Here is a 25,479-nt window from a genome sequence, read left to right on the forward strand (position 1 = left end):
TGTGGGATGTTAGCCACTACTGCTGTGTTAGCTTGTGCTATCGGGCAGACGGCGAATGACTTTGGGTTTAACCTATGTAAAAATAACAGCAGCGACACAAAGTTTGCGGATTGTCCTCATGTCAAATTTAAATTTGTGGTTTGTTCAATAAATGAACTTCAAATTGCATGTGTTTTCCAATTTTAGACAATTTAATTTACAGCCAATTTCCGCGAGCACTCAAATACTGAATTAACTTAAAAAGCCTGTAACATCCGTAACATTTTCTCACCTGGCCAAAAACAAGACAGCAGTCGTTTCAGTTGTGGACCCAACCTCACACAAAACAGTTACAGTGCACCAGACTCTTGTGGGATTTCATCAGCTTGCTGTGTAATGTTCAGTAACATCAGGTTTGGGGGATGAGGTAATTTGTAACCAGACAAATGAGAAAATCACTTTTCTTTGTTTTGTATGGATCAAAGATTTTTTATTTTCTGACAATACCTGCTACCTGCAGGTTCATCCAACCCTTTAATGTAGTCACGTTCCTCTATATTCAGTTCACACAGTAAATGGATTTAACACTCGCTGCCCTCCATCTGAATTTCGTGCATCATAATAGTCAGGCTACTGCAAAAAAGCTGTTGGTCCATAATGCAGCTGAGTCCTCACAGGATTTGAGAGGCTGGATCTTATCACACCTGTACTGATGTCTCTGCATTAGTTGTTTACACAAGAGCTGATTTCCTCCTTTTTACCTGTAAGGCTTTAGATGGACTGGTTTTCTTGTGTAGCTATCTCCCCATATACTTCATCACACCCTTTACGTTCCCTTGATGCCAGAAAGATAACGATTCCTTGATTTATAATAAGAACTCTTATGGTGGTCGAGCCTTTGCCCACTGAGCTCCACTTCTCAGGAATAATCTCCCACTGCACATTTGGGAGTCTCTTTCTTTGATACTTTCTAATCCAGACTGAAAACACAGCATTTTTTCCATTCACTATGATCTCTCCTATTTCAGCAGCTGGGAACCCAAATCTCTGACTGTGTTACTTTATTGACAAGCTAGCTATCCCGATGCTGTTATGGTTACAGTGTATGATCTCTATATTTTAAATTACTAACCTCAACTTTGTTGTCATGTTAACATTACTACCTGTGTATATGCCTGTGAGTGTATGTGTACTTTTACATGTAATATCATCTGTTGTTTTTTACTGACTTGTAAAGTGTACAGAGACCCTCTGGGTGACTTGCACTTTAAATAAACTGATGTTGATGAAGTTCTGAATGAGGTATCGATCGTGGAGATTGATTAAAATATGAAGGATTAAAAAACAATGAAATGTTGTGATGATGTAGCAGCCAGAGCATGACAGTAATCAAATTCGGATGTATTTCCTCCTCCACGCCCAGGTCGTCCTCAGCTTCCTCTTTACCTGGCAGACTGTCTGCTGCAATGTCCAGAGAGAGTTTGTGGAGAAGCAGAACCTTCTCACACACGTCTCTATTTCTGAGCTTGTGCCCTCTCTGACCATTGCAGCTGCACCTCTTCAGCATGAGTAGCTATAATTTCCCTTTTTTCACCCCCAATTTAAATGTGCTTTTTTTGGCATGGCATGTAAATAGATTTAGGTTGCCATGGCGTACGAGGGAAAACAGTGGATAGAGAAAAAGAGAGCAAGAGAATTTTTAATATGAGGCAGTTATATTAGAAAAGAATGATCAAAAGTCAACATTAAAAATACCTTTGTGTATCTTGGGTATCCTGACATCTTCTGTAATGTTTGTAAGATGTCCCTTTAGTTTGATTATACAAATACTAACATGTCAGACACTCCATGTATGGTCATTATATAATTACATGACACATATTTTGCATGTCATTTAAGACAGTTTCATGTATGTCCACAGGTCATTTGTCTGTGTTGCCTTGTGGCAGCATGTAATTATCTGAGCTGCTAATCCTGCAGTGTTTGTCTTATCTCAACAGACAGTAAGGTTTTTATAGAGGTCCTACGCAAAATGTGAAAGTATGAAATTTGATTTCAATAATTCTAGATCTGGATAAATATGGTATAAAAAAAGAGTGTATGGAAATATATTTGTGTTTCCAGACTGTTGCGTCTATTCTGTTTTCTAAAATAAAAAACTTCAGAAAAAGAAAATGCAGCAATAGGCTGTTTTTGAATTGCATGTACTGTATATGTAGCATCACAAATAACCAAATATTAAGCTTGTCTGAACCTTTATGAGTCATGCAATAATGTAGTTCAATCAGGAAAGACAGGAGAATGAAATAAAGATAATATTTAATAGAGAATATGAATGCACAGATTATCAGATGATTTGTACTGGTAAAGATTTAACAGAAGTCTTTGGTGCTTGAACACCAGAGGGAGATATTTTGTGACTGAGGGACATCTGAGCAGCAGCAGGATAAATCCCCTCATGGAGTCCAGACACTTGAGGTGGTGGCTGATGACTCTGAGGCTGATGACTGCTGAGACGGATAAGGCTGATGAATCTGTAAAGACTAAGTGGTGACGGGGAGGTGGAGGCTGCGCATGAGGGCAGCAAGAAAAAACTACAGCAGAGAAAGAATAATTTTTAAAATGAGGAGCAGTAAGATGATAGGCTGACAGAGAAGGTGTCACTGTGCTATTGGCTGATTGTGAATCAGATGATGACACAGTTGATCTTCTCAGACAATGACACCCACAGATAGTGAGTGAGCATACATGCAAGAAGTGAATGGCAGGGTGAGAATGAAACTTACAGTCAGAGCATGAAAAGTATTGTCTTCATGACTAAACTTTTACTAGAGCTTCATTTAACAGACAGTAAACTGATTTCTGCATTAGGTAACCTTTATGGCTGCATTTATTGTTGTGTCCATGGATAATGTGAATAAACAAAGCTGCACAGACACAGCAAAAATCAAATTATATTACTTTTTATTATTCATTTTCAGTTCCTAATTCTAAAACAGACTGAAAATGCAGGGGAACAATTGTATAATATGATTTATTCAATATTTATTTACATGTTAAACATCTAGCTATTTGTAGTCAGATGTGAAATATGGTCTGAAAAATCTACCAAGAAGTATGGGAATTTCAGTCTGGAAAAGTGTGGAATTTTAAAATGGAAAATGTGTAGAAACCCAGTTTTTATCTGGCAGTGTCGTAAAGCCTGAAATAGGTTTTTCAAAACTTCAGTAAGATTTTTTATGAATTTATTCAACCTTGTGTAAAAGGGTAGGTTGGCCAAGCACATGAGCTTTTATCCCAGCAAGCTGTTTATGAGAACAGAAACAAAACTGACAGAGTCAATGAGTGAAACAGAAAACTGACAGCAAACAAGGTGCAGGCTTGCAGAAACCAATCACAGGCAGGCAGAGATTGAGTTTGTTCTTGAAGTTACAGAGGGGTACGAGTGGTTTGATTTTTATTTTATTCCATGAGAGCGCTGCATGAACAGCAAAAGCAGTCTGCTCTCCAGTTCTGGTTCGGAGCACCCTGAGCATTAAACCAGTCACTGGAGCGTGGTAAATATGGAGTGCCAGAACGCCAAGGATGAGATATAAGACGGCAATTTTCCAACCATGTGTATCAGTAGTACAAGTGGTTATTACATCTCTCCGTCAGGGGAGGCCAACCAACTTTATCATATAGAGAGCAGCAGTGGCTGTTGTTATTATCACCAGTAATGAACCAGAGGGCAGAGTGGTAAATGTAATCTAGGGGCCTCGGAGGGGAGGCAGTAGCATGTCGATATTCGACATCCCTGTAATCCTGAGCTGAGAGGAAAACTGGTGCAACAATCTTATTTTTACAAGTCAGAGGGAAGCTTCTTTTTCTGTACAATACACCAAGCACCTGTCACAGTTCACCAACAAGGTTTTCTATGTGATATTTAAATTCAAATTTCTTATCTAGCCATTTAGATTTCTGTGACTCTTTCGATTGTGGAGACATGTCATCTGTATCTCTAGATTTGGAGAATGATATGAAATTTGTTGCATTTTATCACTAAGTACTAATTCAAGGTTAATAAGGGCATCTTGCAGTGCATTAACCCAGCCATTAATTGATTTTTTTGGCTATTTTGGGGCAGCAGAACACAGAACATTGATATCACCTAATAAAGCAGAGGCAGTTGTAATCAATATTTTCATATCAATGGATCAAATGACTGTGTGATGTGAAAGGGGTCGCTTGTAGTGACAAACCAACAGAGAATAATCATTCGACTCTGCAGTTCCCTTCAGCTTTACAGAACATTATAGCATCTCTCAGATCATTGTTTTCATTTTCTGGCCCGCAAATTTATTATTTTGATTCACTGTCGCTTTAACCCACTTAACCTCTTTAGCAACAAATGGCAAATGGAGTGACATAAGCCCTATTTACACAGAGATCCCGTGATAGGGGCGAAATGAAGACTCTTCATCATGCTGGCTTTACTTTTTTATGCCGAACCAAACAAAGCTGGTATAATGCCACTTCAGTGCATAATTTTGGATAGAATGGTGGCATGATGGGTAGGCCTCTATTGTGACATATAACATACGCATCAGGATGTACTCTCTAAACATTAACATTGGCATAACATGGCAATAACAATGATTTACTGTCCCTATTATATGGCGGTTGATCTGGTCTTCTGCTTGGTGGGTAAGGAGCTCCCTGACCTCATTGTCTCCTCAGTTTGCTGACAGTTCTGGTCGCTGTTCATCTTGATTGAGTTAGCTGCTAACTGCCTCTAACTGCTTTTTAAATGGGTTGCACATTTTTTTAAAACGTCACACCCGTCCTGTCCACGGCCCCTCCTGTCCTGCCAGCTGTCCATTTTGCATAGAGTTCAGTTTGCCGCTGTTACGGCCTCCACTGATGGCTAAAAGCCGGGACAACTCTGTCTCCTCATTATGTGATTGTACTTTTTATATAGAATGGCGAGGTGGAATACTGGCACGGCATTCTTACCTTGAACAGGTAGTGTAAAGGGGAATGTAGTTAGTGACCTCTGGAGGGGATTCAGATTTCAGTGCATCTTGAATGCTTCTTGGATGCATTTACAATTCTTTTTTTTATCAGATAGCTTTCTGAGCTGAAGTAAGAAACATTAAGTAACTAAGTGTAAATGTGGTCGTAGAGCCTGGTCTCAGTCTGAAGTAACTGAAATCTTGGGCAGTGACTTGTGGTGTCACAAACCAACGAAAAAAGGCGTCCTTTAATGTCAGGATGATACACGGCCAGTTGCATAATAGTTTAACGGCACCTGGCGGCATCAGGGGGAAACACAGCAGGACAGGGACAAGAGTTAAGATGTTGAAAGTCCGAGTGAGGTGGCCAGGAGGGGTAGTAGATGGATCCAACAAACACTGACTTTAACCCAAGAGAGCAGTGTTCGCGTCCCGTAAGATTCTAAAGCCAAATCCTGTTCTTTTTTTCTAAACCTAACCATGTGCTTTTGGTGCCTAAACCCAACCATGTATGTTTGTTGTTGAAGGAAACAAAAACATCAATTTGCGATGTTGTACCAACATAGTGCGTTTAAACGTTAAATTTCCTGTGAAAACGGAAGTATATCTTGAAAGATGACAATGCATGTAACAGGCAGAACTTGACACGGTGTCCCAAACATCAACAACCAACACACCCAGGGTACCTTGCAAGTGGTATGTAGACGTTGAAAGTCCAAGACCAAGCACGTCAATATGTGACAAGGTCGGAGTGAAAATGCATAGACATTTGTCGGGTCATAGACATTTAATCCATTAATAAAAACACTGATTAAAGTAGCTTTAAAGGACTTGTAATTTCTCAATGACTAATGTGGTGGCAAAACTACTATTTAATGAACAGTTTAAAGAAAAAGTCTTCACACATCGGCTGTCTTTCTTGAGTTTTAATAAGCATTCATGAATTGAGACACTCACACATACAACCGCATGAACAGTCAGTCAGTGAATGCCTAGCAAGTCCTCTCGCCCTGCTATCTTTATAGTTCCCATAACACATGCACATCAACAGTCAAAATATGTGGTGCCTTGACATTCCTAAAACACAACATCTCTTCAGACTAACAAGGACACTTGTTGTCCTCCCTGGCTCATAATCTGCTGTCACAGTAGGGGTTAAATGAGCAACACACGTCATACATCATAGTTACCTTATACAAAACATGCAGAAATACCAGAATTTTCCATCACACTAATCAGACAGAATCAGCAATACAAAAAACAGTATCATCTGCATAAAGGCGAATTTTACATAATATTCTTTAAATAGTTTGGAAACATGCAGTGGGAGTGTGTTTTTGTAATAATAATAAGTGTTGAATACATCTATTCCGATGTCGATATGTGTGTCTTAAACAGACAGAAATACATTCTCACTTACTGGATGTGTGCTCAGATGTGCAAAGAGACAATGTGTGTAGCTGTGTGAGTTAGGGTGGGGGGGTGTTGTCAGAGACCCTTGACGCTCTCTCTCTCCCCCCTTAATGTCTAGATTTCTCCACCCCTCTCTCTCTCTCTGTTTTTCTCCCCACCCAGCTCTCACTCCATCAGGTCCTCTCAACACACACACCACAGCCTCCGAACGCCTCATCTCCTCCACCAGAGCGAGAGGATCACAGAGAGGGAGAGTAGAAGTGACGGGAGAACAACAGCAGCATCACTGACAAGCATTTCCCTCACTGGGGGAAACAGAGAGAAGGAGGTGGGGAGAGGAGAAGTGGAGAGAAAAGAAAAAAGGAGAGAGACAGAGAGCAACACAGTGAGGGGAATAAGTTTTCGGTTGGAGGGAGGACAAGCGAGGGAGAGTTTGGAGTGAGAGAGCTTGGTGGGTGGCAGTAGGGGGGATTGGGAGCTTCATTTTCCTTTTTCTTTTTACGGCTGTGAGCACCGCCTGCCACCTCTCTTCTCCTTCTTCCCCCATCCTCTCCTCCTCCTCTTTTTCCTCCTCTCTGCTCCTCTTCTCATCCTGACTCTCCTCTCCCAGCTCCCGCCGTGGGGTCTCAGCTCTCCATCTCCCTCCCCCCCTCCCTCGCTCCCTACCTCCCCCGGGCGCTGCTGGGAGCCTCCGGGCTGCTGCGCCGCAGGAGGATGTCTCGCAGGGAGTCTCTGCCGCCGCCCTCACCGCCTCCACCTCCGCAGCTGCTGGGAGTGCGGAGAGGAGAGGTGGAGAGTGAGGATCGTCCGGAGCGTGCTGAGCCGCTGTCCGATGCCGAGAGGGAGATCGTCCAGGACACGTGGGGGCACGTCTACAAGAACTGCGAGGATGTGGGGGTGTCTGTGCTGATAAGGTGAGTTTTGTTCAGAAGAAGATTTTGTCACTATGATAAACTCACACATTTGTCTCAGCGTGGGTAAACTTTCTAACAACAGATGACAACTGTGAATACGTTTAAGATGCTTGAGTTTCAGGCTGTGTGTGGATGCTGCTGCTTGAGCTCCCTCTGTTGCTCTGTTTGGATAAAGATGTTTTACTCTCTCAGTTAATCCTGAAACCTTCTATCATTTCAATCCACTGCATCTTTAATAATCACTGCTTTGAAAGTAAAGCAATGAGACCTCTCTCCTAATTTGTTCTCTGTCCTTGGGACTGTTTTGTTTGAGAATTATACTTTGTTTGTATTTGCATCCAGCACATAATGAAGGACACATGAAGGCAAAGGAAGAGAGGTATTTTCAGCAACAGCAGAGGTGTCACTACAACCAACCAAATGTTACAGAACATAATCACACAAAATTCCCCTGAAATGCAATTATAAAGACAATGCTGAAAAAGATTATGTAAAAAAAATGAAACTGTTGTTGCTGGTGAGTAAGAAATGCAGAGTTCACAAATGTGGAGAAAGGTGACCAGCAGCAAAAATTATGTTTTGAAAAGCGAAATAAACACATCTGAATCGTGCATATAGGAACATAAGCAGGATCATATTGATTTACACTAAAAAGTTCCAATTGCAGGCGAGACATTTAATCATATGGCACAAACATATCTGATGTGTAATTGCAAATACTACCTTATATAAGTCTAGCAAAAATTAATCCCTTATTGTGTAGAGTTTCTAACAGGTGACATTTTGTCACACAATTATGATGTCTTTTTTCATGTGTGAAGGGAATCTGCTGAAATCTGGCACTAGATAAATAATCTGACATGAAATCAGCAGTGCACACTGTATGAAAGGTCACTGCTGCTGTGTTTGTGGGTGAAGGTCTACTGAGTTTCCCTGTCTCTATATATAGAGATATTTTTGAAAACAAATATTTTCCTCCATATTTTGGCCTCTCGTCCACACGCAAACAGTTTAGGTAAAAAACACAAAGATTTTTGGAAAATACGTTTTAAGGTGCAAACTTTTCAAAACTACTTTGTATCTGTGTGGACATGTAAAGAAAAGCACATTTCGGATACGACAACGTCATCTCCTCAACTCTACAAGCATGCGCTAGAAACAGCAACAACTCTCTAAACTCCAGGAGTGGGAAATCTTTTGTTGATTACACCAAAGGAAAAAAAGCTCACTACCCCTGCTTGGAATCTTCTCTGGTATTTTATGTATCGTTGATGTAACTTTCATGAGCGCCTACTAGCCCTGTGAGTCATTTTTGCATTTTTGCATGCAGATATTTTGTAAAATGTAGGTCGTGTGGCCACAGTCGGAACTGCAGGCCACGTGACACTCATTGGCCCAATGTGACTTCTCCCCATACACAATCATTACAAAAGGCATGGCTGTCATATGATGATATATATTTTTTCTGAGTGACACAAAAACTTTGAAGTGACTGTATTATCAGAACTGGTCTGGAAGTCTAGAAGTTAAATATTTTTCTATGTGCGGGGCCAGCAGGCAGTCAGCCCACTCAGCCAAAATAGAAATCTCTTACGCGTCTGTGTGAACCTGGAAGCCTGAGCCTGTGCCATCTTAGTACATGATATTAATCTATCAGTGGTGTAAATATTGACAGTGGAACAGCTGCATTGCAGGAGGGCCCAGAGGATGTCAGAGGCCTTTGTGGGAAGGCTTGAAGAAATCAGCTGTGGTGCTTTGAGTCCAGGGCAGGCTGTTGTGGTGCTGATCAAAGACTGGTTTGCAGGATAGGAGAGATGCCCTTCAGTTAAATACTAGCAGTGGCTGTTGATGCAAACTGTTCAGCAGCGGTGTACTTTAGCCTACACTGGAAGGGAAGCATGTGGCAGTTCAAGGAACATGACTGTAGCAACTGAAATTCAGACAGACTCAAAGCACCATGGAGGGGGTGGGGGAGTCTGATGCTGGACCACTCCTGCAAATGTTGGTGACATTATACAGGTTACACACAGCGCTGCCACTTGCAGCCTATGTGCTGTCCTATGTCCTATGTATCCCAGCCCAATTTAACCCTTGGATCTGTGTGTCCGTGCGTATGTGTGTGTTTGGGACGAGGTGAGGGCCAAAGAAAAAATTATGTTACACTGCTGCCATCGATGATCCCTAAAAGATCTCATGCTTAAGCATAGTCCTTTTTTTTGTTGAACTTTTTATGTGTTCATGTGTTCATTTTTTTCAGGTAACAGAACATTCCCTGACACAGGACCTCTTAAAATGATATATTTAAGAAAAAGAAAAAAGAAAAACAAAACAATAAGAGGTAAATAAATACTTAAAGGGAAATTTCAGTTTATTTCAACCTGTCTCCTATCGTCCTAAATTTGTTTCAAGTGACTAGTGACAAAAATAATAGTTAGCATGTTAGCTGTTAGCCTAGATACAGCTGGGGCGCATAGTAGCGTCAGACCTGTTAAAACGCAAGTGAACGGGCAATCTTCAAGTGCAAAGTTAGTCCACTAAACAAGCTTTTTTCCACAAAGACCGCCTCATATCGTTAGGATAAATGTCAGAGAACATATAGAAAACGACATGTAAATGTGTTGTCTTACCTTACCGGTGTGCTGCCATGTTTGTTTACCATCTAGCTCTGCTTTCCAAAGCGCGGCCGAAATATCACGAGAACAAGCAGCAATCTCATAGCGTGCCTGAACAAGCAGCAACAGCTGGAAGGCAGAACCGGACAGTAGCCTGAAAAGTTCATTCATTTATTTTATGAAAGATTTATAGAATAATGGCTGACTGGCTGGCTGAAAAAAAGCTTGTTTAGTGGACTAACTTTGCACTTGAAGGTTGCCCGTTCACTTACGTTTTAACAGGTCTGACGCTACTATGCGCCCCGGCTGTATCTAGGCTAATGGCTAACATGCTAACTATTATTTTTATGTCACTAGTCACTTGAAACAAATTTAGGAGACAGGCTGAAATAAACCAAAATTTCCCTTTAAGTACATAATAATGACAATATAATATATATTATATAAAGCACGAAACTAAGAATTACAAAGGGGAGCTGCATTTACAACAGAGCAGGCTCACAATGGGAACACAACAATGGCATTTTGAGTGATATTCCATTATGATACAATTTTTTTTTTTTTACAACAACCCATTCTATTCGATTAGATCCCCAGATATAGTGTAACTTGAGTCCACTTCTGTGTAAAAGTGTCCATTTTCAGTTGCAGACTTGCTGTCATTCATTCCATCGTGTAGACCATTTTGAGTCTCTGCATCCACTGGATTATAGTTGGTGGTTTTGCATCTTTCCAGTTCAGTCAGTAGGAGTATCCTCAGTATAACCTCTGATCCTTACTATATCTATCTTTAGGTATAACCCCTAACAGAAATATTAGTGGGTCTGGCGGGACATCTATCTCCATGGATAGTCCTTATTTTTTACAGTGGCCATTTTGAATTAGACCAAAGTTCTTCCCAGATTCTCACCTAATCTCAACCATCTGTAACCTTAACCTGAACATATATTTTGTATGACATCACACAGAGTTCTTCTCAGGGATCATACTTATACATGACCAGTTTTATTCCAGTTAGTTTGACCCTGCATAGCACAGACCCAGAGTGATTAACTTGTAATGTATTTAGGAGTGTACTCCAGAGTCGGTCGGTACACTGTGACATCACTGTGGATGTGATTGCAGGTGGAGAAGACTTTAATCTACAAAGGGCAGCCTCATATTTCCCTTCAAATTCAAGTTGTTCCAGTTATTCCTGAGTTTAAGCTGCAAAACAATGTGACACCTCTTTGATCTGTATGAAGTCCCAATTTAAACTTTGTGTTAAGGCAATGAGCCTTTTCTGTCTGTTGTTTAATGAGACGAAACATATATTATAATTAAGCATACACACACACATACATACACACACAAAGAGACAGAAGTTCATGGTCTCTGTTCTTGTGTATAGTAATTCATGTGTTGTAGCGTTAAGATGGATCAGCAACAGATACTGACACACTATGTAGGAAACCCAGTGACAGTGATAATGGAGGCTGAACACACACACACACACACACACACACACACACTGCACTGCTCTGCACTCAGTCCCTCAACCTCTCACCAATAACCGAGCTGTGACAAGTGTAGGGAAAGAAGGAACATTGCATTCCTCTCATTAAGATGCTGAAGAAGTACTTCATAGTCCACTGACACGACAGTATCACAAGACACCTAACGTCTATGAAACTGTATTGAGATGTTGAATTTGTGTCTTGCTCATTTACGTGTATCTTGAATTAATGTATAGGAGAGAATTTATACCTCATAAGTTTTCATCTTCGGATATCCTGTAAACACCTTGTTCTTATATTACTCACAGCTTTTGCTCAACCATTGCCACTGTCTTCTTAAGTTGTCAAAACATATCCATAAACATAAAATCAAACACTTCTTTTCCCAGGACACTAATCTTCAACAGGCAGTAATTCTCTGAAAAGCTTCACTGCAAAGCGTCGCAGACCAACTGGATGTAACACAGCTTGACTGTGTTTTCCCTCTCTCTTTTCATGTTTTTTCATTTATCAAAGAAGAAAGACTTGATTCGTTTGAATGTCCCCAACTAAACCGTCTCAGTGTTACACTCAGAAGGCCCTTAAGGGCTTGTTAAAATGGACAGCGAGTCGTAGCCAAGGAGACTGATGTGAAGGAGACAAACTGATTTTCGGTTTGGGGTGAGGAGAATTGCTGAGGGAGAAAGTGGAAGGGGCAGAGAGCATCTTTAGATGTGTGTGTGTGTGTGTGTGTGTGTATGTGTGTCTTGTGCTCTTATCTGTGGATAACAGCAACAAGCTTTGGCACTTAAATGTCTCCCTCCATGCCACACTATCTGTCTTCTCTGTCACTCCTTTCCAAGTCCTTATCTCTTTCTTTCCCTTATTTGCCACATTTTCTCCTCCCTTGATGAAAAGACGACACTCTTATTTCTTTTAAATCCCTGTTGGTCATGATGACCATCAAAATCAAATTATGCCAAAGCTGCCAAGCACATTACATATCCGAGAATCTGTTTTGCTGACTGTAGTGTAAATACATATTTACAACCTCTTGTAGCAAGAAAACAACAGAGTACACATGATGTGTTAACAGTGTGTAAGACAATGACAGAATGTGCAAAACTAGAGCTGCAACTAACGATCATTTTAGCACCAGGAGCAGTCATCAGTGTCGGCCTGAATTTTCAAGAATTCATTATTTCAGAATCTGGTATTTAATCATCTTTTTTTTTAAGTTCCTCTCCGGGCATTGATTAAACCCCTAAAAACTAATCTCTGTTGATTAAAATTACATACGTAGACATTTTTTTCCCATGAAAAAGATGCCTTAAGATGCCTTGGATGTAACTCTACATCTTTGCCTCATTTAATGTCTGTGGCTCTATGAGTATGCAAATTAGCCTCGCCCCTCTGTCCCTTGCCTGCAGCTCAAGTGTACCTGCTCACCTTCGGTTCTGATCATCAAACATACATTTGCAAAATACCATATGTAGTGCTGTTGGAAGAAGTTTTCTGTCAGGGCTTTTAGCAAGGAAGACCTCACTTGGTTAGGTTTTGGAAAAAGATAGTGGCTTGGGCTAAAGTGAGAAGATTTCTGCCAGAAAGCCCTGTCTGATAGAAAGACAAGGCAAGGCAAACTTCTCCCATGTGTATATGTAGCTGCATCGGGCTTCTCCTCAGTTCGCCATTGTGAAAGCCCCAAACTAGGATTGGTTCCTTAGGTCTGTGAAGCAACAAACTCTGGAAGTCTAAATTCTCATTCTCATTGGTACACAGGCCCTGACTTTTTATCGCACTTATGATATTTCTCTTTTCACTTTTGCCTGGAGCCTTTAAAAAAAACTGAAAGAATAATTAGGCCTACAGATTTGGGGAAAAGTGTTTATTTGCATTCTTGCTGAGAGTTAGTGATAAGACTGATACCACTCTTATATCTGTAGAGAAAAATTGAAGCTATAGCCATTTAGCATAACTTAGCATTAGGACAGGAACCAGGGGAAAACAGCCCGGCTCTATTCAAGGGTAACAAAATCCATCCATCAGCACCTCTTAAAGTCCCGATTTAACACGTTACATATGATGTGTTTCCATTAAAAACAGATGTGTAAAAACACATTATGGAGACTATTTGGAGCAGCAACTGCCTGTACCCTCTCCAGGAAGTTACGGAGGCTCTACAGGTGCTAGGAGGTGGATTTCGTTATTTCTTTATGCTAAGCTAAGCTAACCGGATGCTACCTTTAGCTTTTATATTCGCAGACATTGGATCAATATTCTCATTTAACTTTCTGCAAGAAAGCAAATGCAAAATTCCTTTAAGATATTCCTCATTTCCAAATGATTGTATGTTGGCCATTTGAATTTATGTATAAATAATCAAATAATTGATCACTGTCAGAGTCCAAGTTATTCATTTCAGATTGCATATGTCTGACCAGCATTCCAAAACCAAAATTTATTCAGTTTACATAACACATTACACATATAAAAAAAATCTGCTAATCCTGTTGCTTCAGGAATCAGTGAGTGTTTGGCATTTTAGCTTGATGAAAGACTTAAATGCTAAATCACTTATCAGAATTGTTGTCTGGTCATTTTCTGTCGATCTGCTAATGATTCGACTGATTGTTTCAGCCCTTAATTTTCCATTGTTCTATCTCTGTGTGGGTGATGCACAGAGTGTGTGATTATCAACAGCTGGCTGGCAGCTCGTCAGTTACCTAATATAACCTGAGGCTGACACTCGGTCAAAGTCTTGCACGGTCTTGAGATCAGTGCACAACATGTGATTACGGATTTGCATTTTCATGTCAATCCATGTTCCTGGATGCATGGAGAGAATAGATAGGGACAAAAGCCTCAGTTGATCTCACCAATGCGTACAAATGCAATTGCACCAAAGAGTGTGAGCACCCCAGGCGTCAGCAGAACAGTGCATAAGGCAGCTTTGTGGAGACGATCAAACCCTGCATACTTTAAATCAAATAGTACTGTTGTAGTGTCAGTGCTGATGAGAGGATTTCTGCAGATTTTCACTAATAGGTGTGTTTCCATTCACCTACTTTTAATGTGCATTTTTGATTTGTGCATGGAAAAACCTGAGTGGACATGCCAACAATTTGAAAGAAATCTCAAAATAATGCTTAGAGGGAAGTGAAAAGCTAGTGTAAATGCAATAGAGTTCAATGGAAACAGATTCAGTGAATAAATAATAATGTTCAGTCTTTGCATATGACCACTGCAAGCAAACGCCATCTTCTCTGGATGGCTTTTTTTTTTTTTTTAAGATTATTTTTTGGGCTTTTTGCCTTTAATTGACAGGACAGTGCGAAATGGGTAGGGAGAGAGAGTGGGGGGATGACATGCAGCAAAGGGTTGCAAGCCAGAATCGAACCTGCGACTGCTGCAGTAAAGCATTGCCTCTGTACATGGGGCGCTGGCACTATCCACTACGCTACTGACGCCCCATCTCTGGATGGCTTTTAACATGTTCATATGCACACAGGGCTGTTACAGAAGTCATCCAAGAGCACAGAGCTCTGATATTAGTTGTTCAGAACTCTCTATTTCGCTTATCCAGTCTGCTGTCTGTTATTATCCATTGTTTTCCTTTGTTTGAGGTTTGACTTGCGCTTTTTCAATTACATCATCTCGTTGTGCCTTCTTCTGCTGTGGCACCTGACTGCTGAATTAACGCTCACCTACTGCTTCTTGGTGAACCAACTCCCAGTATTTGCTTAACAGCAGTGGATGAAAAAGCACATACATTTGCATTTTCTTGTCCCATTCACTGAAAATTGTGTGAAAATTTGTTTTACATTTGGATGGAAACTCGACTAATGAAACATAATTGAATCTTATTTAATTCATTTGAGGTATTTCATGCTGTATTTAAAACAGAATGTTGGAGTAGGACAGACAAATAGGACTGGTTTACTGTAAATGCTTAGCATCTGTTAATCAACAATGATATACTTACAGTGTTTACAGACATAAATAGATACAAGGCCATTATTTCCAATAGAGAGAGCCACTGTACAGTACTGTATGTACCAAACTGATGCACACTGCTCAGGTTTAGAGGACCACAGTTCAACCATTTTACACTTGTACCACAACTGGCTGTTCTCATACACTGTTTGTACATTTTCCCTACGGAAAGTAATGCACCAATGTGGTACATATCCTTCGTAATCATGAGCCAGTGATTCATGCATTATTCAAGTGTTTTGGAAGGCTACAATCGTGTGACCAATGTGCTTACTGGAGTAAAGAAGGAATTGTTCCTGTGCAGTCTGGTAAAGAGGCAGGCTGGGGTGGTGATAGGTCACAAAACACAGGACTTTCCTCAGGAGCCTGGGATTTGGAACCCTGTGAACTTTGAGTGAACTTAAAGTCATTTTAAGATACGTTGTCACAATGTTTCTTTTCCCTAAACCTAACCACAGTAAATTTACTTGCATAAACCTAACCTCCATAACTTTAATTCAAGTTAAGTATGTAACTTAATGTTAAGGACTCAGCAACACTGAAATTGTGATGGTGCTGATTTCATTGCATGTGTGTTTCTGAATTCCCTTTGTTTGTGGGCGGCTGTGGCTCAGAGGCAGAGTGGGTAGTACACCAATGGGAAGATTCGCATCCAGTCCGCATGTCGAAGTATCCTTGGACAAGATACTGAACCCCAAATTCCTCCCAATGGCTGTTCCATCAGTATGTGAGAGCGTGTGAATGGTTACTGAGTAGCAGGTAGCACCTTGTATGGTAGCCTCGGCCACCAGTGTGTGAATGAGTGAATGTGACTTGTAGTGTAAAAAGCGCTTTGGGTGGTCAGAAGACTGGAAAGGCGCTATACAAGTGCAGGTCCATTTACCATTTATACAACTCTGTGTAAAAAAATGTCAACTATCACAGAAAATATCTGGGTGGATGAAAATATCGGGTTAGAAAATTGTAATTGCTTATAACATATCAACATATTCCATTTTTTTTCAGTGTAGTTAGCTTCTATTTAGTTCTCTTTTAAGACCATTCAAAATGGACAAAAAAAGTCCCTGTTCTTCCGGCTTTCCTCTTAATGATGTCATTGTCAAAAAAACAAACAAAACAACAACAACTAAAAAGCAACCCACAAACAATTATCCATGTTCGGCTGTACAGACTGCACAGTTGTGCTTTAAGCTAAATGCTAACAAAGTTAATATCCTAATATTCTAGCCTGAGTGTTAGACTGAAGCTCCCAGAACCTACAGTCTGACATCGCCTCCATTGAAGGCGATTTTCAAGGGGGAGGGAATTTGATTTTTCCCTAACCAATCAGTAGAGATCAACGACTCACCCAGAATCTGATGTCATTAGTAATTTGGTCCTCCATTAACGCGATTAGTGGCGAAATACCTCGATAGCATCGTTAATGTGGTCTGTAGGATTTGTAGCAGTCGCCATTGTTGCTATCCTCACCAGTTACCCACCGGCGCACAGCTTGACATCAGCGTGGCGCTGATTGGCTAATCGCTAGACCCGCCCCCACCCCCGGCGTTCATTGGTCCGTCCATCGTTTGGACGAGATAAATCGCAAATTCATTGCAGTATGCCAGACCAGAGATGCAAGCCTACTCAGTTGAGTGGGCGGGGTCTATGGTCTGGAACCAGGCTACTAATATTCACCATCTTAGATTAGCTTGTTCGCATCCTAATGTTTGCTAATTAGCACTAAAAACAGAAATCATAGCTGAAGCTTATGATATTGTCATTTGTTTTGCAGGTATTTGGTTTTAAGAGAAAGTATTAAACAAATTAAATTGTAACCTTTTGCACTAGATGGAAAGTCAGAGTTACTACAAGTCATCCTCTGGGGACCATGAATATCTGAACCAAATTTAATGGCAATAACATCCAGTAGGTGTCAAAATACCCTGGGTTACTTTTATTTTTCATTAATTAAGCCAGCAGTATGGAGTCACAGTGTTTGCCTTGTGAAAAAGACGTCCTTGAAGTTCTGGCGGTAAGGCTCAAGGTTGTTCCTGGTACTCCAAAGAATTATAAAATCGCTTCCAGTCTAATCAAAGTGTGATTAACAAGCCCTCCTAATGGTGCTGCTTTGGCTTTGATGACTTCATTTAAATGCAAAGACAGGTGCAAGAATGTGTTCAGTGCTCTCCAAAGTGCTAAACACCCATACTCTCAGCGTGCCTCTGGAGACGTGTATTGCAGTTCTGAATTATTTTAAGGATCAGGTAGTCACTGTGGTCCCCCACGTTTATCCCATCATGTATTCAAAATTATTACTGTGTCTAACAGCTGTATCCATATGCTGATGTTTTATCAAACAGCAGCGTAATAATGTATACTTACAGTCTGTGGGCAGAGGTGACTAGCATTGTCAATGAGGTTAGAAAATGAAATGAGAACTTGCAGCGGCCCCAGAGCCAAAGAATGAGTGAATTACATTTGGTCAGGGGATTAAAGGGTAAAACACTGCTAATGACCTTAATGCAATGGTTCTCAAACTTTTTCTGTCATGCCCGCCTTCAGAGGTCAAAAAAACTTTATCACCTTCAACCCCACAATCTTTTAATAATCACTGACAATAACTGTGGAGGCAACTAATAAAAAAGGACCCATGTTTAATTCTGATAATATGAATAATATAATTCAATAATATAAAGGTCATATTCATATTCATTCAGCTTTGTTTCATCCAATATTCTTCTCCTGGTTATCCATGACCCACCTGCAGTAACTTTATGCCCCTGAAGCCCTTTTAATGTCAGCAATAAAAATGTTGGTTTTGGTTTTGAATATTAGGTTAGTGATAATAAATGATGAGATGGCCTCATGTGAAAAAAATATAGTTAAAAGTCCAGTGTGTAGGATTTAGGGGGATATATTGGCAGAATAAGTATATTTTCTATGGTGTTTAATTACCTGAAAATAAGACTCATTGTGTTTTCATTCCCTTAGAATGAGATGTTTATATCTACATAGGAAGCAAGTCCTTGTCTAAGGACATTGCCATTTTGCGCTGCCATGTCTCTACAGTAGCCTAGAATGGACAAACCAAACACTGGCTTCAGATAGGGCCATGTGCATTTTTGCCTCAGCCACCCAGCCTGTTCTCATTCTCAACTCATCAAATACCACCTCTTTGTCAGTGATCTTGGTGTCAAATACTGACACAGAGAGGCACCTTTCGCGGTACTATGATACGTACCTGGCAGCGGCAGTTGTTGACGCAGTAGGCAACAACCAAACAACCACCGATTCTCAGTGAATACCTGTACGAGATACTGATACTATAGTAGGTACTACAAAGGCACCTTTCTCTGCATTATGAAACACACAGTCCTGCAGCAGTTTGTAACACCGCCAGCAACTACATAGTATAAAGAGTGAGAAAGTCCCCATAGAGCGGGTGGATGGCTCACTGTTGGTTTCCTGTGTGAAACCAAAAGTCATTTGAGTTATTTTAATTACAAAGTAGTAAGCTAGTATATGTAGCATGCTATGGTAGTGACGTATGACTTTAGTAACAACCGTGTTTATTCAAAGCCAAATGTAGAGGCTAAGCCAATGCTTTAAGCCACTGAGGCATTTCAACAGGAAACCTAATTGACGCGCTTTTACTTTACCATGACGGATGAATGAGAGTCCACTTGCTTTTCAGTTACGATGCACACAAGTCCATTTATTTTCACATCTCATTCTTTAAATCACACATTCTCACACAACACATCCGCACGGAGCATAATGTGTTGCTGTACAGCGGTCAAAAACTGACGACCCACAAAGGTTCCTAGGCTGTATAGGCTGACCCGCCAATCACAGTCAGACCATAACACATAAACAATTAACATAATCTGCTCTTACACCAAACCTTGATGTTTCTTCCACACCTAACCACGTCTTATTGTTGCCTAAACTTAAAGGAGCTATATGTAAGAAATCTAAAGCAAATAGTCGTAAAATCCTCCTAATATGTCACAGAGACTAAGGAATAATGTTCATATAACATACTGATCTCACCGACAACAATAGTACAGCCAGAATATTTGCATCTAAAAAATTTTTTTGCAGACCGCAAATCATGTTTATGTTTTGAATTTGTCTTTTGGCCTGTTGCCCCACCCACCGCCGTCAACCAGTCACGCAGTCAGTAGAGTCTCAGCATCAGTTACAACTGAGCTACAGCAGCACGGCAAGCAGCATTAGCAGTGTCCCAGTACATAGCATGAGCAGCCGGCTTCTCCTCAGCTGTATCCCGGCAGCAGCATTAGCAGCAGAGAAGCCGGACTTGCTCGAACGGTCCGCTGGAAAACTGAAGATCAAGGACGCGGCGACGCAGCCCTGCCACGGCAGCTGCCCGTGGGCAAACAAATCAGTCTCTAGCGTGCCGCTGTCCAGAAACCTCGAATCTGTAGAGGAGGGGGGGCGGACATGACTCGCGGCAGTATTTTGAATTTGAGTGCAGTAACCGTTTTGGCCACATTCTTACATACAGCGCCTTTAAGGAAATAAACGTAAAAACAGGTGTTTACCTACATCGTAAGTTTATTTTGAAAAAGACTGAGTGCATGTAACGAGCAGAAACTGCACATTTCCTGTGGAAACGGAAGATTATTTTAATAGGACACAGTCATGCAACATAGTTGAATTGACATGCTGTCTTGAAACATTCAAAACTGATGCATGATGGTACCTAGCGCATCATATTTGCCATTTAGGTCCAAAGCAATGCAGTTTGATGCGTTGAGATGAGAATGCATTGAGAGTTTTAAGAGACAATGCTTTTTTAATGTGAAACTGCTATATTCAGTGTTTTGACCAGATTTAATCACTGGGTCTGTTTGCTTTGAAGAGGAGGAGAAATCTGCAGATAATTCAGCTCCTAGTAAAAACCTCCTGAACAATGAACATGGAAGGAATTCTATCCAGGAGTAGTTTCACCTCTGGATGTTTTAAAATGAACTCAAATTTGGTTTGGCATTTCTCTACTGCAATTTCTTGGAACATACAGACCGACATGTACACAGATACAGATATATACATATATATATATATTTTTTTTTTTTTTTTTAAAAACATGTAAGCAAATCAGAAATTTGATATTTAAGTCTTTGGTCTCCTGCATGAAAGTCTGAAGTTTGGCACCCTCATCCACCTCTCCAACCTCTGCACCCTCAGTTTCCTCCTCATTGTATAAATGGTACAGTGCTTCCTATGTTGGTGCTGAACGGTGGCACTGGATGTAAATCACGAGGTACACACTCTTCCCAGAAACCAATCCCCAAATAAGTCAGCGTAATCCTTCAAATTGGCCAAGACAACATATTTCCTACAGTACTGGTAAACCATTCAAATCTTAAATTCTTAGGGTCATAGCATCCATTTTAAGGGATGATCCCAACAACTGGATCAAAAAAAGGTTTTCGGTGCCTGTTGCATATTCTTTTAATGTACTGTAAACCATTCCTTGGCTACAGGGGTTTAAACATTTATCATTCAAACACAAGAAGACTGGCACAAGAAGAGAAATTCTTTTGTCTTCAAAGAAAACATCAGAGCCGCACTCTCTTTCTTAAAGCACTGCAGTTAACTTTCATGTTTGTCTGAGGAAAACAAGAGCTACTAGACAGTCCGTATTATTCCTGACACCGAGGAAAAGACTGTGTATTTATCATGACAGCTGGTAGAGCCAAGCTCAGAGTGCTATAGGCAAGCCGAGTCTTTGTAGGTCTAGCATGACACAGGATCTGGGGGATGTAGTGTAGCGGGGCTGCCGAGGGCCAAACTCCAACTGGGAAGTAACTGTACTAGCAATTCTAGTCAGCTGGAGCACTGACAAGATTTAAAGTGGGTCAGAGCAAAAGTGTGTGTGTGTGTGTGTGTGTGTGTGTGTGTGTGTGTGTGTGTGTGCGTGCGTGTGTGTGTGTGTTTATGTGTAAATCCATCTGTTTTTCAGTCAGTGTTTGTCTGTATGCCTGTAAATGTGTAAAGGTCAGTTATACTTTGCATTGTGAAAACAGACAGTACTTAATCTGTGAAATTTTTCTCATACGCTTTTAGCTAAACTCGTGGAAACTTTCTTATAGCTTTTGCATCCCCTCTTTCCTCTCCCTTACTGAGCTGCTGCGAGCTCGCAGTCGGCTGTGATGAAAACTCTCAAACCCCTGAATCAAAACAAATCTTCTTAACAAGTATTCCAGCAGACAATTTACATTGTCTTTGTTTATCTCTCCTCTTACATCCACCAGGGTGGTTTAAGAATAGAATTTACTACATCTGCACCTAAAATAGCTCTCGTTGTACACATTGGGTAGACTTCATTTTCTCCCACATCACAAGTCTTCCATGAGTTTTGAAAAGCCCTGAGTTAAAGCTTGGGAAGGGCCCGTCATTTTCTCTGTTAAACAACAGATGAGACTGTCTCCTAGGTTTGTGAGATGATGTCAGGACAGGTTAGCTATACCACTTAAATCTCAATCAGGAGAGACAGGTGAATTGAGTAAAAATAATTGTTTAATACAGATTATAGGTTTGCATATTAACTGATGATGTGATGATTAAGGTTTACAGAAAGTCTTTAGTGCTTGGACTCCAGAAGGAGATTTGTAATCGAGGGGCATAAATCCCCCATGGAGTCCAGACGCTGGTGGTGGTGGCTGATGACTCTGAGACTGATGGATGATAAGGCTGATGAATCTGTGAAGTCTATGCAGTGATGTGAAGGTGAAGGGTGCACACAACTGTTGCGTGAAGAACTACAGGCAGAAAGAGAATCATATTTAAAACAAGAGGCAGTAAGATGACAGATCAGCTAATGTCTCATTTGACAGCCTTGACAAGAAATTAGGAGTAAGCGTACATGTGAGGAGTGAATGACAAATGCTATGAGAAATAAATTACAAACCTAAGCATGCAAAAGTGTTGTCTTCCCGACTGGTCCTCCACTAGAGCTTCATTTGATTTTTACGTACTATCTCATAAGCAAACTATACCGGGGTTCACTTTAAACCATACTAGCAGCATGGCTTTAGGGAAGGCAATGTCGCTTAGTTCACCACTTTGGTTCAGACTGAACTGTATCCACAATTAGGCTTTGGATAGATTGCCATGAAATTTGGTACAGATCATGGTCTCCAGAGGATTAATTCTACTGACTTTGGTGGTCCTCTGACTTAGCACCATCATCAGGTCAAAATTGTCTACTTTGGTTTATGACCTGCCAAACTAACAACATTCCCATCAGCCTAGGCTTTGCTTTGTGGTTTGTTTGTTTTGTAATTAGCAACTGTTAGCATGCTAACATGCTCAACTAAAACAGTGAACGTGGCTAAAATTATACCTGCGAAACATAAGCATGTTAGCATTGTCACTGTAAGAATGTTAGTATGCTGATGCTACCATTTAGCTCAAAGCACTGCTGTGCCTTTGTTGATAGTGGTTGTTTTAAGTATTCGTGAAATATCGTAATAAGAAGTCCAGTTAGAGTAACAGATTATTGTGTTCAAAGGCTTATCAGACACCAAAACATTGCCCAGTGGATTGCAACACTCACAGAAAAGCTTTAACAACTCTGGAAGAATATCATGGTGGCATCTACTTTCTCTTTTGCTGGGATGAATGTGACGTCAAAAGTAGAAAAATGGCATTCACGTTGCAAACTAATCTACCCGGAATATGTGCTTGTATGTATATGATCGGCCAGTGCAGTGCCTTTCTAGATGCCTTGTAGCAAGAGTTAAGCCTGTTTCAACTAATTTTTGAGGGCTATATGCTTTGTTTTGCTGCAACCCTGTGACATCCCCACTGTGTCAAAGTACAGTCTTCATTCAAATCGTTACAGTTTCAATTCATATGATAGGGGCCCTAGTCTTGTCAATATTTGATGGACTGCAAAAGAAAAGGTGGTAAATATACTGTTAACAACAAAGAACAAACTAAACCATCATGTCATTTAAACCCCATTCAAACATGGGCATTGTTACGTAAATATGTTGGCAATTTTACATGTCGGTTACATGTCAGAATAAGCATCTGATTTAATTTTTACAAAGAAGTCAGGACAATATACTACTTTGTCAGACCTTGTTTTATTTCAGTTCTGAGACCACCAACATGGTACTGGTCTGAATAAAGAGTTCATCACTGGGTCTGAAAAGTGAAGCCAATGCAGAAGTGCCTTGAACCTGCATTCCTTCTACTGGCCAGCAGGGGGTGACTGTACTGGTTGCAACGAGAAAATGACCCTACTTCTCACTTGAGTTATTACCTCAGAAAACATTTTGCTAATGAGTTTATGGTCTCAGTTACTACTTTCAAGTGTTCTCCACTACGGCATGATATATACCTTCTTACCTTCTCATCCAAATATGGTCACTTCTGGCTCCAAAGAAAAGGATGGGGTCGGCCAACATGCCAAACTCCAGGCTTTAAAACAGTAGTCCACAAACCAATGGCTGACCACATGGAAGCTATGTCCTCTTCTTTTACAGTCAGGTGAAGGTAAAGGGTGCAGTAACACATGGTTTTATATAAACAGATCAAATATATGTGCGCTGCTGACATCAGTGGTCACCGATTACATTTCCATGCACAAAAATGTTGTTTGTTGCCCTTATTCCGAAAAAGACAATATTACTATTAAAGCAACTCTTAACTTTCTTGCATTTCACACAGCACTTAGAAAAAATTTGAACATCCACAACTCCCGCCTCCCTCCAAAGTCCCATCCTCCTCCTCCTGCAACTCCACCTCCCTCCATCGGCCTACTCCCCCCTCCTCCATTACGTCCTCATTACATCTATGATAGAAGTAGGCGTTGTCATGGAAACGTTAGATACACGGAAGAGGAGGGCGAGTGTAACGTTACAAATGCAACCCCGGAGTTTTAAAACTCAACCGGATTCAGTGATGACTGATGGGTTTTAGAATAAGGTTACAGTTCTAACGTTAGATAGTAGCGTTAACGTTACTAGTAAGTGGAAACACACAAGGAAGATAACGTTAATGTTTCAGAGGCTACGCTACAGTAGGCTAACGTTAGCCATTAGCAACTGGGTGCTGTGTTGTCATATATAACATTATGAACTGAACTGAACTTCTTTGTCATTTTTATGCGCAGCACAAAAAAATGAACATTTTGCATACCCCAAGCAAAAAGATAACATTTAAAAACAATTTGTGCAAAATATAAGACATACACATCACAGCACACCACGGAGCTTACCAGATGATGCAGCCTCCCTGTCTGCTCTATATGTAGCGTTAGCCTCCTTAGCTCAATACTGGCGTCTTATATGTTACCATTCATCCATGTCTCAGTGAACACAAGGACGCAACAGTCCCTCACTCTTCAGTTAGTGGATCTCCGTTGTCGGATGTAATCATTTCGTGTCCAGCGAGCGGAAGTTCGCCAGAAGCCTGCTGGGAACAGCTGGTTTGACGGGTTTAGCTGTTAGCATAGAGCTAACCCCTCCACGCTCCCCCGCTCCTGCGTCCTGTCACAGCGCTGCCGGCATCTTCCCTTCGGGACAGCTCCAGGCGAAACCATGGTCATCTCAGGTTACTAGTTTATATCCACAAGCGTCCCTGTTACTAGTTTATACCCACAAGCCTCCCTGTTTCTAGCATATTTGCTGTCTCACAGACTCAGGGGTGGAGGGTGTGGGGGGGATGTTACGCGAGTGGTTACGTCTGTCGGAGGCCTCCACATGGGGAAGACAGACAGGACAGGAGAAAACTTCGACCAATCATTGCATTTGGTCCGAATGCAATGATTGGTCAGAGTTTTCTATGAGAATGGTATAATGATGAGTTTTCATCTCTGGTGGAATTCACTTACATTTTAGTGTGCCATCAGCTTATTAATAACATTTTAACCTAAACAAAGAAAAGTGTAAAATTTCCAGAAAGGTAAGGGTTGCTTTAAGCTGTTTATTCGGCTAAGGAAAATTATTATCATACTAATATTCCTGTGTACATGCAACCGTGCATACTTAGAATGATATGCCTTAAAATGTCGTTTGTTACCTCAAAATATAGAAGAATGGAACAGTTGGAGTCACTTGTGCCATTTTACTACTAATGC

The 25,479-nt window shown here is 40.8% G+C and overlaps 1 protein-coding gene across 1 annotated transcript in view; it reads left to right on the plus strand.

Moving 5' to 3' along the window:
- Positions 1–6,569: 6,569 nt before the first annotated feature.
- cygb2 (cytoglobin 2) overlaps positions 6,570–25,479 on the plus strand; it is a 33,602-nt gene continuing 14,692 nt past the window's right edge. Inside the window, exon 1 of the mRNA XM_033625270.2 lies at positions 6,570–7,300. Coding sequence (XP_033481161.1) covers positions 7,101–7,300 — 200 coding nt within the window. The 5' untranslated portion in view covers positions 6,570–7,100. The remainder of the gene's footprint in view (positions 7,301–25,479) is intronic.

This window comes from Epinephelus lanceolatus, chromosome 3 (genome assembly GCF_041903045.1).
Source record: "Epinephelus lanceolatus isolate andai-2023 chromosome 3, ASM4190304v1, whole genome shotgun sequence".
NCBI lineage: Eukaryota > Metazoa > Chordata > Actinopteri > Perciformes > Serranidae > Epinephelus > Epinephelus lanceolatus.